Below are 14,499 nucleotides of genomic sequence, written 5' to 3' on the forward strand. Positions count from 1 at the left end.
AGTGTCCTGTGGGCAGTGTCCTGTGGGAAGCAGCATCCTGTGGACAGCAGAATCACGAGGCAGTGTCCTGTGGGCAGTGTGTTGTAACTGTTTATTAATGCTTTATTAAATACCTCACTCCCATCACAAAGAAATCCACGTTGTTTCCTAAACTATAGCTAATAGGTTGCTGTAGTATCCATGGTGGCGGCTATAATATTGCTAAGTGGTAGCTTAAACGTTCAAGGTGGTTGCTATGGTGTTGCTAAATGGTTGCTATAGTCTTGCTAAGTGGATGCTAGGTGGTTGCTAAGTGGGTACTAAGTGGTTTCTATGGATTTTCAGCAGTATACCTGCTTGTTGCAATTTTTTTTGATAAGTGTTGGCTCACATGTCCAAGGTGGATGCTATTTTGTTGCTAAGTAGGTATCTGTGGTGGTTGCTAGGTAGTTGCTAAGTGGATACTAATGTGTGGCTATGGTATCCGTGGTGTTGCTAAATGGATGCTTTGATATCTATTGTGGTTGCTCTTGTATTGCTAAGTGGATGCAAGGTGGTTGATAAGTGGATACTAAGTGATTTCTATGGAATTGCAGCAGCATACCTGTTTATTGCTATGGTGTTGCTAAGAAGTAGCTAACGTGTCCAAGGTGGTTGCTATGGTGTTGCTAAATGATTGATTTGGTATCTAATGTGGTTGCTATAGTGTTCCTAAGTGGATGCTAGGGAGTTGCTATGGTATCTTTGATGGCTGATATGATGTTGCTAAGTGGTAGCTAACGTGTCCAAGGTGTTTGCAATTTTGTTGCTAAATGGTTCCATTGGTATCTGTGGTGGTTGCTATGGTGTTGCTTATTGGATGCTAGTTGGTTGACAAGGTGTGGCCTCAGTATCCTTGGTGGCTATTATGATGTTGCTAAGTGTTTGCTGGAGAAATGAATTTTGAAAACTGTATATAATAATAATAATAATAATGATAATAATAATGATAATAATAAAAATAATACCACAGTTAGTTCTGACCCTGCAATGTGATTGGTTGAGAAGCATTCTATGAATGATGTTATCAGCCGGTAATGCACTGTAACCAAAGCTCTCCATGTATTACTCCGCCACATACGGGTAAACTAGCAACGATGCAGCGCTTACAAACCAAACAGGGCAGCTACAAACAGAGCAGAAATGGAACTATTTTAACTTGAAGAGTGTTTATAACCAAACCGATTGTATTTTCTCCTCCTCTTTAACTCTTTAAATCTTTTAATAAACAGTGATAATGGAACTGTGGTATAATTACATAATAATACACTCGAGGTTCATGCTATAACATGAAATATTGGCACTGCTGTGCTGCTCTACGGCACTCAGCTGCATAGAACTACGAAGTTCCCCTATATACAGTTGTGGTCAAAAGTTTACATACACTTGTAAAAAAACATAATGTTATGGCTGTCTTGAGTTTTCAATAAGTTCTACAACTCTTATTTTTCTGTGATAGAGTGATCGGAACACATACATGTTTGTCACAAAAAACAGTCATAAAATTTGGTTCTTTCATAAATTTATTATGGGTCTGCTGAAAATGTCACCAAATCTGCTGGGTCAAAAATATACATACAGCAACATTAGTATTTGGTTACATGTCCCTTGGCCATTTTCACGGCAACTAGGCGCTTTTGGTAGCCATCCACAAGCTCCTGGCAAGCTTCAGGTCGAATGTTTGACCACTCTTCTTGACAGAATTGGTGCAGTTCAGCTAAATGTGATGGTTTTCTTGCATGAACCCGTTTCTTTAGCACTGTCCACATGTTCTCAATGGGGTTTAAGTCAGGACTTTGGGAAGGCCATTCTAAAACCTTAATTCTAGCCTGGTTTAGCCATTCCTTTACCACTTTTGATGTGTGTTTTGGGTCATTGTCTTGTTGGAACACCCAACTGCGCCCAAGACCCAACCTTCGGGCTGATGGTTTTAAGTTTTCCTGCAGAATTTGGAGGTAATCCTCCTTCTTCATTATCCCATTTACTTTCTGCAAAGAACCAGTTCCACTGGCAGCAAAACATCCCCAGAGCATAATACTACCACCACCATGCTTGACAGTAGGCATGGTGTTCCTGGGATTAAAGGCCTCACCTTTTCTCCTCCAAACATATTGCTGGGTGTTGTGGCCAAACAGCTCAATTTTTGTTTCGTCTGACCAGAGAACTTTCCTCCAGAAGGTTTTATCTTTGTCCATGTGATCAGCAGCAAACTTCAGCCGAGTCTTAAGGTGCCTTTTCTGGAGCAAGGGCTTCTTTCTTGCACGGCAGCCTCTCAGTCCATGGCGATGTAAAACACGCTTGACTGTGGAGACTGACACCTGTGTTCCATCAGCTTCCAAATCCTTGCAGACCTGCTTCTTGGTGATTCTCTCGGCAGCATGTGATAGCTTGCGTTTTCTTCCTGATCGTGGCAGTGACACAACTGTTCCATGCACTTTATACTTGCGTATAATTGTCTGCACAGTTGCTCTTGGGACCTGTAGCTGCTTTGAAATGGCTCCAAGTGACTTCCCTGACTTGTTCAAGTCAATAATTCGCTTTTTCAGATCCACACTGAGTTCCTTTGACTTTCCCATTGTAGCTTTTGTAGCTGAGTCTAATCACTGGGTCAAATGAGCCCTATTTAAATGGGCTCATGAGAAGTCAACAGCTGTAGTCAATCAGAATCACTTACAAGAAGTGAAGAGGCCATGACATGAAGCTAATTTGATTGACACAACTCGCTACATCACCAAAATTGACAAATTTTGTTGCTGTATGTATATTTTTGACCCAGCAGATTTGGTGACATTTTCAGCAGACCCATAATAAATTTATGAAAGAACCAAATTTTATGACTGTTTTTTGTGACAAACATGTATGTGTTCCGATCACTCTATCACAGAAAAATAAGAGTTGTAGAACTTATTGAAAACTCAAGACAGCCATAACATTATGTTTTTTTACAAGTGTATGTAAACTTTTGACCACAACTGTATGTCATATATGTAATAATGTTATGTTAGATGGGTGCAGATGAGCAGCTGAGCAGTTAGCTCAGTGCTAATGGTCATACATGAGCAGCACATGTGTATCATGATTGATGGGCTCGGTGCTAACGCCGCTAACGAATGAGGACCTAAACAAGCTGCAGTAAGGAGGGTAAGGTCAGAGGATTGTTATTTATTTTTTTCAGCTGTGTTTTTCCTCCTGGATTGCCAGGCGTGACGCTGGCTTCCTGCTTGTGTGACAGATTAAGACAACAGCTTGTTATTCACCAGGCTGTGGCTGTGCTGCAGAGGGCAACGCTAGGATGCAGGATCCATCACAACTCGAGGGGTGGCCGGTAATTGCTACGTTCCTCTTTAGTTCACCATTTGCAGCAGGTAGCTTTTCCGGTTTTTGAAGGTTCACTGAAGAAAAGACAAAACTTGGCGGAAATAAAGCAGGAAAAAGTGTCGGAGGTTAAGTTAAGTGTACTTTTTTTTTTTCATGTGTCTTTTGTTTGTTTGTTGTATAGAATGAATGTATTGATCCACAGACACTTCTTTGAATTGTACGAGGAGATATAAAAAACAAAAACAGCTTTGGCTTTGCTGTTATGTTGGTGGGTTTCTTTAATTTACTTTAACCATTCTTTGGTAGAACGACTTGTGGGTTTAGGGTCATTGTCTTGTTGGATGGCCCACATTTTCTGGAGATTCAGATCACAGACAGATGGCCTCATGTTATCCTTTAGATTTTGCTAGCATAATTCAGTGTGCTGACAGTTTGCTGAAGAAAAAAATGAAACGTATTGTATTGAAATAAAAAAAAAAACAGGTTTTACTTTTTTTGTACACGTTTGCTTGTTGTCTCAACCGAATGTATTGATCCAGACCCATTATGGCACTGTATAAAGAGATGTATAAAAAGAATGTATGTATAAAGTATGCTCGATAAGATGAAACCGAAACTTTACATGAATCTGAAGTTTTTTTAGGAGTGTTATCTGTACAATATAAATCATATTGCTTTTTTTTTACATTATAAGCTGCAACTAAAATACTTTAATTGTCCCCAAAATTGTCAGTCCTCTATATAATCCGGTGCTCCTTATGTATGAATTATATCATTCAGGTATTAAGGAGCAGTAAAGCCACTCCACTGAAGTACAGAGTTATACAGCAGTTTCAGTTTAGTTCTCCAGCACTAAGGCTGGAGCAGTATTAGCATTAGCCGCTAACCATGCTAAGCTCTAGCTCTTTCGCTGTTCAGGGGTAAGTCTTATCGGTCTGTAGCCTGCTGCCAACCCTGGCTAGAATTGCTGGAGGAACATTAGCATTAGCCGCTTAGCATGCTAAGTGCTAGTTTTTTGTGCCAATCAGAGGCGAGTATATATATATATATATATATATATATATATATATATATATATATATATATATATATATATATTTACTGTCTTAAAACAAGCTACATGAGATGAACCACTGGCCCTGTTTAACTGGAACACTCAGGGTTCCTCAGTGCAGTTCTGTTGGGTGGCATTTACTAGCGGTTAGCCGCTAACGCTAATGCTATTGCAGCCAGCTTTAGTAGAAGTCTGGAAATTTAAGCTTACTGTATACTGTATAATAAACAGAACCGCTTTAAACAGCTTTCAAGAGAGAAAGTGGCAAGATCTGCTGAATTAGAAGGAAAACATGTCAACACCCTTGTTCCTTACTACTGACACATAATGCGCCTTGTAATCTGGTGCGCTCTATAGAGCAGAAAATACAGTACTGTAGATCACGCTATGTAGCACATATAGAATGTTGATTCTTATATTTATATATTTGTCATGCTGTCTGTCCAACAGAGGGACCACCCAGTCCTGCGAAGACGCCCTCTGAAAGCTCGCCGGTGAGTTCGCCCCGGCTGAATGGGGACTCGGATCGGTACTGCCAGCTGTGCAACGCTTGGTTCAACAACCCGGGAATGGCCCGGCAGCACTACGACGGCAAGAAACACAAGAAGAATGCAGCGCGTGCCGACCTGCTGGAGCAGCTGGGCAAGACGCTGGACATGGGCGAGATGAAAGGTAAAAAACTGTGACTTTTTCCTCCTTAAATATAAAAACTCCCTAATATTTAACATCATATCAGTTACAATAGCTTTCCTAAATGTTCTCAATAATAGTTGGAACCCAAAATATTTTCAGTTCCATGGTTTTGTATTTCATGTATGAATTTCAGCGATGGTTCCCATCAGAGTCAACAAGGGGACCAGAACAGAAAGGGTTAAACATGGGTCCCCAATGTATACTCTGCACATGACGTGTAGATGGACTGCAAGCCCAGTAGGGTTCCAGTAAACCACCCCTACAAACCCATCTGGAAGCCACCTAGACCATGTTTCACGCATGTGAGCTCCACATGAGCATGGTATCTGGGATGTAATGCCTGGAACAGCTGCCATTCATTGCCATTTTAGAGTACAAAGGACCTTACCAACTTCTGCACCAATAACACCAAGCTAAGGGGATGTCAAACAAGGTCCCCCTTGGCCACAACTCTGAACATTTTAGCATTTTGATTCAGCAACCTGAGCAAACTCAGCGACAAATTAGCCATTATGACCTGAGATGGTGCTGCCAGAAGTTTGGAAAGTAAGTTCTTTTGTTCAAACTGTCACGTCTGATGCTGTCAGTCGGCCTGCTCTAGTCCCCGTTAGCCCTAAAGACTCTAACTCCCAGCATGCTCCTACAATGGACTACAATGGACTACTCTGCTGAACATGTGACTCAGTCATGCTTTTCCTCTGCCGAGTTCTGATAGGTTGATTACTTGAAAACTCCCAGAGTCCCCCCAGTATTTAAGGCATTCTCTTCCCTTCACTCTCTGCCGAGTATTACCTGGTTCTCCAGCTCTTAAACAACGTGTTTCCTTTGCTTTCCTGTTTTTCTGATTCCTGACCTGTTTCCTCTTCCTAGACCACTCTTTTTAGCCTAGCCCTCTGTTACCGACTACCGTCTCTGTTACCGACCTCCTGCCTTGTTAGACCTCTCTCTCTCTCTGCCTAGCCCCTGTATTTATATATTCCCTTCTCTGTTACCGAACCCCTGCCTGGTCTACTTCTCTCCTGGTATGTCTTGTGTTTTTGCTACTGTGTTTTCTTTGTATATAGTCCTGGTTGTAAATAAACCACTGTTTTACATTCAGCACGTGCCTCGGACGGCATTCCCTGGTTCCTGTGTTCCTTACAGAATACTCGGCCAGAAACCTGGAGGCAGCTGAATTTGAGGCTGTAAATTCTGGTTCCTGTAATCATTGGCTGAGTATTCTGTAAGGTACAGAGTTCCTTTGCTAGTTATGGATGGTGTTGTTGAATGAAAAATAGCAAATTATACTTCTGTTTCGAACCTACGGCGTAGCGTATCCTTCCAAGAGAGAGTGCGCTACGCAGCGGGGCGCATTTATACTCCTCCGTAGGATTTAATGAAGGCCTTCCTGTTACGGAAATCAGTGGAAAGCACTGTGGTCAGTGGCTCAAAACATTATAGAAGAAGAAAGTACAGGTACAGGACTAGCTTTGCTCAGCTCAGGACTGTTCTTTAAGATATTTCCATTTACCGCAGCTTCAATCGTGCCTAATGGACTCTTTATCCAGTGTAGGCAAAGGAATGTCTTAGCCATGCCTGTACAAACTTTTAATGCTTTTAAGGAAGCTACTGTTCCTGTACCGAGTGGACAGAAGGGCCCGGTGATCGCTACTGATATAAAGTAAGTTAATAGACAACCAGAGAGCTTTTAGGAAAGAACAGGCAGCACCATGAGCACTTAGCGCTAATACGTTCACCTGTTCCTCTGCCTGACATGACTCGAGAGACGAGCGGACGGCTACATCAGCAGGGGCTGTTTTAGGATTTAATGAAGGCCTTCCTGTCACTGGACGGAAATCAGTGGAAAGCACTGGTGTAACAGCAGCTGCTTTACCATAAGACAGCTGGATGTTTTTTGGGCTGCATTCCCAGGCAGACATAAAACCCAGCAGAGGGCAGAAAAACATATTTCCAGCAGAGATTCGCTATTAGTGGCTCAGTGTAGTAGATTGTGTCCCTATCAGAACGGAAATAGAATCTGTAGATGCTTCGGTTGTTCCGAAAATTGGGGAATTCAAGCATCTCTGCCTAAAGAGCTCAGGCAGGTGCTTGTCATCTCAAGACTTGACAATTGCAACCATGTTTTGGCTGGTTTTCCAACCCATGCCATCTGCAACTCGAACAGATCCAGAATTTAGGAGTATTCCCTGAATGTATAGTCATGTCCTTAGCTCAATATTCTCTACTTTTACACACCTTTTCCTTCCGCTTTTATTTAGCTAGCTGCATAGATATAAAACCAAGGCTTTAGTCCTATTCGGATTTGATTCTTTTTCCATGGGGATGTGACATAAGAAATTATTTAATTTTAATTTCTCAGTAATTCTTGATTCTACTCTGTTCCTAAATGCGCTGTGTGAATCATTTGTTATGTATTACGATTCCATCACAATTTATCTTCTGTAAAATTAGTCAAAAAATAACATTTAAAGTTCTGCTCTGGTTCCCAACCTAATTTTGAACCAGTTTGCTGAGTTTCCACCAACAAAAGTAGGTTCCAGACCCGGAAGCGCTCATTTGCAGTGGAAACCAAAGAATACTAGTTTTATTTAGCATTAACTGTGACGCCTTCTGTTCACTGCTGCTGTACAACATCCTCTGTTTTTATCTACCCATCTAGCTATCTACCCTGCTATCTATTGACCCATCTGTCTCTACTGTACCTACTGTATCCACATACCCTTTTATCTGCATGTCAGTCTACTCTAGTGACTCTAGTGGGTTAACTGTCTTAGGTAGATTTGGTTAACTCTTTTTCTACCAAACTGGATAAAATTGTAGAGACCTAAGTGCTACTAAAGCGTAGCAGCTGTTAACAATTAGACAGGTAATGGTCAGGATGGCACCAGGATGCTTTGATTCCTGTGCCGAGACTCAACGGTTCAATAACCGTGACTCGCAGGGTTTCAACCCTCCACTAGCTGTAATCTTCTCCTGGCAGGCTTTGGTCTAGAGGAGGAGGAGGAGAAGGAGGAGATGTAGGCGAGACGATCTGCTCCCTCCCTCTTGTTCACCTTGGCCGGCGGTTTGCTAATGTCACTTGGTCATTACCCCCCCCCGGCCCATAAATGTCAGCACAGGCGCTGCCGGCCCGGGCCCTGGCTCTAATGAGGAGCGCCCTCGCCACGGCAATTATCAATTAGTAATGATGTGGCAAATCATCCTAAAGGGGCAAGCTGAGAGCGGGGGAAGGGTGGTTAGGGCGAGAGAGCAGCGAACAGAGCGAGAGAGAGAAAGAGAGAGAGAGCTGTGATATGTTTCGATGCTTGGGGAGCGGCGGAAAGCTGCGCCCAGGCCGCTTTATTCATTGGGCTGTTCAGCTGCTGGTGGCAGCCTCATCTTTCACACCATGAGCATCCACCCAGCGCTCGCTGTCTCCACCTGCCCAACTGCCTCTCGCCATTTCTCTCACTCTAATGCTGAAGAGCCTGGCTGGTACAGCTCTGCCCTTCTTCTTCTTCTTTTCCCCCCCTCAGCATCTTCTGCCGTGGCCCCTCGTTGGCTGTGCAGTGTCCTTCTCAGTGTTCAGTGAGCGCCGGTTGCCGTGCACGACACCACAGAAAGGCAGAGCAGCAGAACCGCCAGACTTTGAAGATTGCCGCATGGTAAAATATTCATAGACTCTGTTCAGAGTGCCCTGGGCCTGTGTTTGTGTTCGTGTACGGGTGTGTTTGTGTGTGTGTCCGAGTGTGAGGTACTCGTGATCCTACCACAGCTTCAAAATACAGCCTGTCCCCATCACATCAGAGACAGCGGGGTCATTCAGACCTGCCTTTTTATTTTTATCCGATTCCTAGATTAACTAAGCAGATTTCAGGCTTTCAAACACGTTTTGTAGCCAATCAGGTTGCATTTAAACAAGTATAACTGATGTTGTGAGGTGCAATCGGCCCACTACTGCCAATTTACTGCAGACACTGCATCTATCTGTCTGCCTACCTTCTATCTGACCATCTATCTTTTTGCCTACCATCTATTTCCCATCTATCTGTTTGTCTACCATTTATCTAACCATCTTTCTGTTTGTCTATCATCTATGTCCCATCTATCTGTGTGTCTACCATCTATCTAACCATCTATCTACCATCTATCTGTTTGTCTACCATCTATTTCTCATCTGTATGTCTGTCTACCATCTATCTACCCATCTATCTGTTTGTCTACCATCTATCTAACCATCTATCTACTATGTATCTGTCTGCCTACCATCTTCTACCCATCTATCTGTTTGCCTACCATCTATCTACCCCTCTATTTGTCTGCCTAACATCTATTTACCCATCTATGTCTGGCTACCATCTATCTACCTATTTATCTGTCTACCTACCATCTATTTACCCATCTACCTTTCTGCCTACCATCTATCTACCAATTTATCTGTCTGCCTACCATCTATTTACCCATTTTTCTGTCTGCCTACCATCTATTTACCAATCTATCTGTCTGGCTACTATCTATCTACCCATTTATCTGTCTGCCCATCATCTATCTACCCATCTACTGTATGTACTATTTTATCTGTCTGTCTACCACCTTCTACCCATCTAACTGTCTGCCTACCATCTATCTACCCATTTATCTGTCTGCCTACCATCTATCTACCCATCAATCTGTCTGCCTACATTCTATCTACCCATCTATCTGTCTGGCTACCATCTATCTACCCATTTATCTGTTTGCCTACCATCTATCTACCCATTTATGTCTGCCTACCATCTATTTACCCATCTATCTGTCTGGCTACCATCTATCTACCATCTATCTGTCTGCCTACCATCTATCTGTCTGCCTACCACCTATCTACCCATTTATCTGTCTGCGTATTATCTATTTACCCATCTACTGTATCTACCCTTTTATCTGTGTGTCTACCACCTTCTACACATCTAGCTGTCTGTCTACCATCTATCTACCCATCTATCTGTCTGTCTACCACCTTCTACCCATATATTTACCCATCTATCTGGCTGCCTACCATCTTCTACCCATCGATTTACCCATCTAACTGTCTGCCTACCATCTTCTACCCATCGATTTACCATCTACCTGTCGGCCTACCATCTATCTACCCATCTATCTGTCTGGCCACCATCTATCAACCCATTTATCTGTCTGCCTATCATCTATTTACCCATCTACTGTATCTACCTTTTTATCTGTCTGTCTACCACCTTCTACTCATCTACTTGTTTGTCTACCATCTATTTCTCATCTATCTATCTGCGTACCATCTACCTACCCATCTAACTGTCTGGCTACCATCTATCTAACCATCTATCTGTCTGTCTACCATCTATCTAATCATCTATCTACCATCTATCTGTCTGCCTACCATCTATCTAACCATCTATCTGTTTGTCTACCATCTATTTCCCATCTATCTGTCTGTCTACCATCTATCTATCCATCTATCTGTCTGTCTACCACCTTCTACCCATCAATTTACCCATCTATCTGTCTGCCTACCACCTTCTACCCATCAATTTACCCATCTGTCTGCCTACCATATTCTACCCATCTATCTAACATCTACCTGTGTGCCTTTCCAATATATCTATGTACACATCTATCGACTGAAACTTTATACACTTCTATCTACCCATCTGTCTCTCTGCCTGTCTGTCTGTCCACACATATATCTATCTACCCATCTATCTGCCTGCCTACCATCTATCTACCCATTTATCTGTTATACTGATCTTCAATGTTGTTTAATATAACTGCCACCATTTTTACTCTTTTTACCACCAGCAATATAGCAGAATCACCTGGCTACACCTGTTATTACCTCTAGTGTACCATATATCACACTCCGGTTCCCCCGTTCCTGCACTGAGCTGAGAGGCAGACAGTGTTTCTTTTCATCTCTCCTCCCCTCCTTTCATCCCCTCTTCCCCCTCCTCATCCTCCGCTCTCCTGCACCGCTCTGACCCCGTTCTATTATCCACTGTTTCCACACATGCTGCTGGAGGGCCACCTCTGAACACCGCCGCTTCACCCGGCAGCTCACCGGAGAACCGTCCTGATTACAGAACAATGAATTCATGGCCCTCATGCACGGTCTGCCCTCAGCCATCCGGTGGTTTTGCTTTTTTGAGCTCAGAAACGGGTCCTACGCTTACGTGTTTTCTGGCTGCTCTATCACTCGCTAAACCTGCAGTACTGCATGGAATGTGGAACAGTAAGTGGCACCCAGAGGCTAGTTTCTTTATCCCAATATCAACTAGGCATGTCACGATTCTCTAAATCATTGATTCGATTTTATTTTCCGATTTTAGGGTCACAATTTGATTTTTTTTTTTACAGCAGAGAGGCCTATGCCAGTTTTAGATTAGTCTATGGTCAGTCATTGGTTTGATTCATCAAATTTACAGTATCTTATTTCAAAAGGTAGGCTTGATATAAGTGATGCAAAGTGATACAAGTGATCTGTAATACACCACATTAGGCACACCACATTAGGCACATTAACAGTGTGCACTATTAAAACAGCAATGTGCAAAATAACAAAATAAATAATAATAAAATACAGGAACAGTCATGTACAAAATAATAGAACAGTTTGAGCCTCAACAAACTGAACTCTATCCTACTATAACAGTTAAACATGAAAAATAAGACTTGGTCCCTGAGAATGACACGTTTTTTTCTTTAATAAAGATATATTATTAACTTTATCTGAGAGAAAGATGCTCCTTAAGGTACCAAAACTATTAACATATTTGAGGCTAGACAAAACAACTGTTATTTTTATATTTTCAAGGTTAGCTTAAAGGGAGGGATCATTGATCCTCTTTTTGACTTCGAGGCTCCAACCATGCCATAATTTTGATCGATTTCGATTAAATATTGAAATCGTGACACCCCTAATATCAACAGCGTTAGCTGGATTAGATATCAGACAATTTTGTAGATCCATGAGACTGGGATCCATTTATTTAACACGATATCCGCACTGTGAGCAGCTATTCTAGGCTTCAACAAGCTGCCGTCATCCTCTCATCAACTTTCAGTGAATAATCCAGCTCAGAAAAAAAAGACTATTAGCGTCATGAATAAATGTATTCATTTAATCCTGTTAAGGTTAGCTGCTGTTTCTGTTTCTGCATTATGAAAAACCTGCTATCCTAGGCTTAATAATTCATTATCAGAATATCCTATAAAGATGATGCACATTTCAAAGAAAAAAAACTAATAGCATCATGGCAAACCTATTATAATCTATATAGCTCATTATCAGAACAACCTTGATATGATATGATCCATATATCACAGCAAATCAAAAGTCCCAATCTACCCAAAATGGTGTCATCAACCTCTCATCAACTTTCAGTGAATAATCCAGCTCAGAAAAAAAAACTATTAGCATCATGAATAAATAAAGCCTGCTTGAACCCTGTCAAAGTCAGCTGCTATGAGTGTTAGCATCCCTGCTTTAACCCAGTCAAGTCTGACTATAAGCATCATGGCAAACATATTGTAATCTATATAGCTCATTATCAGAAAAACCTTGATATGATACGATCCAAATATCACAGCCAATCACAAGTCCCAATCTACCCAACATGGTGTCATCAATCTCTCATCAACTTTTAGTGAATAATCCAGCTCAGAAAAAAAAACTATTAGCATCAAGACTAACCAGCATCAACTCTTTTGGCTCTTTTAACATGATGTTAGCATTATGGCTAATCTATTCTCTATTCTAGGCTTTATAACTCGTGTTCAGAATGTCCTACAGGCATGATACACATTTTCATAATCAGTGGCGATTGCTCTAAGACTGCAAGGGAAGCTCAGCTTCCCCTAAAATGTAAAAAAATTAAAAAATGATAATATAAATATATACTATTGTGTGTTCATGTCACTGATTAAATATGTGCTACAGCGTGCTGAACTTAGTTCAGAATCAGCTTCTTTCCTCTCACTCATTCCTGCAGCTTCACAGCTCTGCTTTAAACAGTCCACAGACTTCAATAGCGGAGCAAAGCGCGCGGCCAAACGAGACGAGTCATTGGATAAATGCTGGGCTTTGTCCCGCCCATCGGACGCTCAGCGTCTCTGGGGGTCTATGGAGCAGTGGGCTGGCCTCGGCCGGCCCGGACGCTCAGCTTCTGAGTGATGATTGGATGATCTGTCTGAGGCGGAGTCCCTTTTTGATTGACAGCGCATTGAGCGAATCCGCGATCTTTGACTAGCGACAAATCCAGCTTCTATTTCTGGTGCTTTTCTGTAGCTGCTTGTGTTTGAAGACTGACTTCTATCACTCTTTCTGACTTCTATCACTCTTTTCTATCGCAGTTTCTATCCAGCGGGTGCTGCTCAGCCTCATTAATAATAATTTAAATAATTTAAATGAAAAAAGGGATTTTTCAAGGAAATTAAAACTGTCCAAAAGGAAATAAATTTACCTGCATTTTTTCCCTTTACTAACTTTAAAGATTTTGCGTAATGTTTTTTTTTTTTTTTCTGATCATTTTATGTTTATTTATGTCATAGCGTCTTTTTAAGTAGTTGTTCAATATAAAGAATGGGTACCTTTTTGTTGTGTAGTGAAAACTTGAAAATAATGCCTTTTGTTTACAAAAAAAAAAACTCTCAGGGAGAGAAGAATTTATGTATAAATAAAACGACATATGTTAAGATGTAGGCCGAAATTGAGCTTCCCCTCCTTGAAAGACCAGCATCCGCCACTGTTCATAACAAACTCAGTCCTCACAGCTTTTGATTACCAAATAGTTTCTGCTTATGAACAACTTTAAGGCAAATAAAGATAAATTCACCACAAAAAGTGGATGTTAGCTTCAAATTGTTAGGTTTTGGAATCATACACAAGTTTAATAAAGTGTAATGCCACCACAATGCTGTTTAGATGACTACTTGAATAATCAGATTACTGCAGTGAGCGGATTATAATCTGATGATGTAAATGCACTCGTTTTTTTGAGGACAACTTGGCTTGTTTTAACATGGCAAACCCGCAGAATACAGTCTAATATACTCACCTCTGAAAGAGGTGAAAGAGGTAGCGTTACAGTTAGCGGCTAATGCTAATGCTGCTGCACCAAGCCTTAGTGCTGGAGAAACTTCATTGAAAACTCACCCTTATAACACTGTACTTCAGCGGATTGGCGCTACTGCTATTTATAGGTATATTTTTGAGTCAAATTAACATTTTTGTTTTATTCTATAAACTACAGACAACATTTCTCTCAAATTCCAAATAAAAATATTGTAATTTAAAGCATTTATTAGCAGAAAATGAGAAATGGCTGAAATAACAAAAAAAGTTTTAAGACTTCAGAAATCAATATTTGTTAGAATAACCCTGGTTTTCAATCACAGTTGTTTTCATGCATCTTGGCATCATGTTCTCC

General features: G+C 41.3%; 1 protein-coding gene across 1 annotated transcript in view; it reads left to right on the forward strand.

Annotated features, from left to right (window-relative positions):
* Nucleotides 1-14,499, forward strand: part of zmat4a (zinc finger, matrin-type 4a) — a 217,994-nt gene that overhangs the window by 154,860 nt on the left and 48,635 nt on the right. The window contains exon 5 of the mRNA XM_049470464.1: nucleotides 4,841-5,062. Coding sequence (XP_049326421.1) covers nucleotides 4,841-5,062 — 222 coding nt within the window. The remainder of the gene's footprint in view (nucleotides 1-4,840; nucleotides 5,063-14,499) is intronic.

The sequence above is a fragment of the Astyanax mexicanus genome, chromosome 22, assembly GCF_023375975.1.
Source record: "Astyanax mexicanus isolate ESR-SI-001 chromosome 22, AstMex3_surface, whole genome shotgun sequence".
Taxonomy (NCBI): Eukaryota; Metazoa; Chordata; class Actinopteri; order Characiformes; family Acestrorhamphidae; genus Astyanax; species Astyanax mexicanus.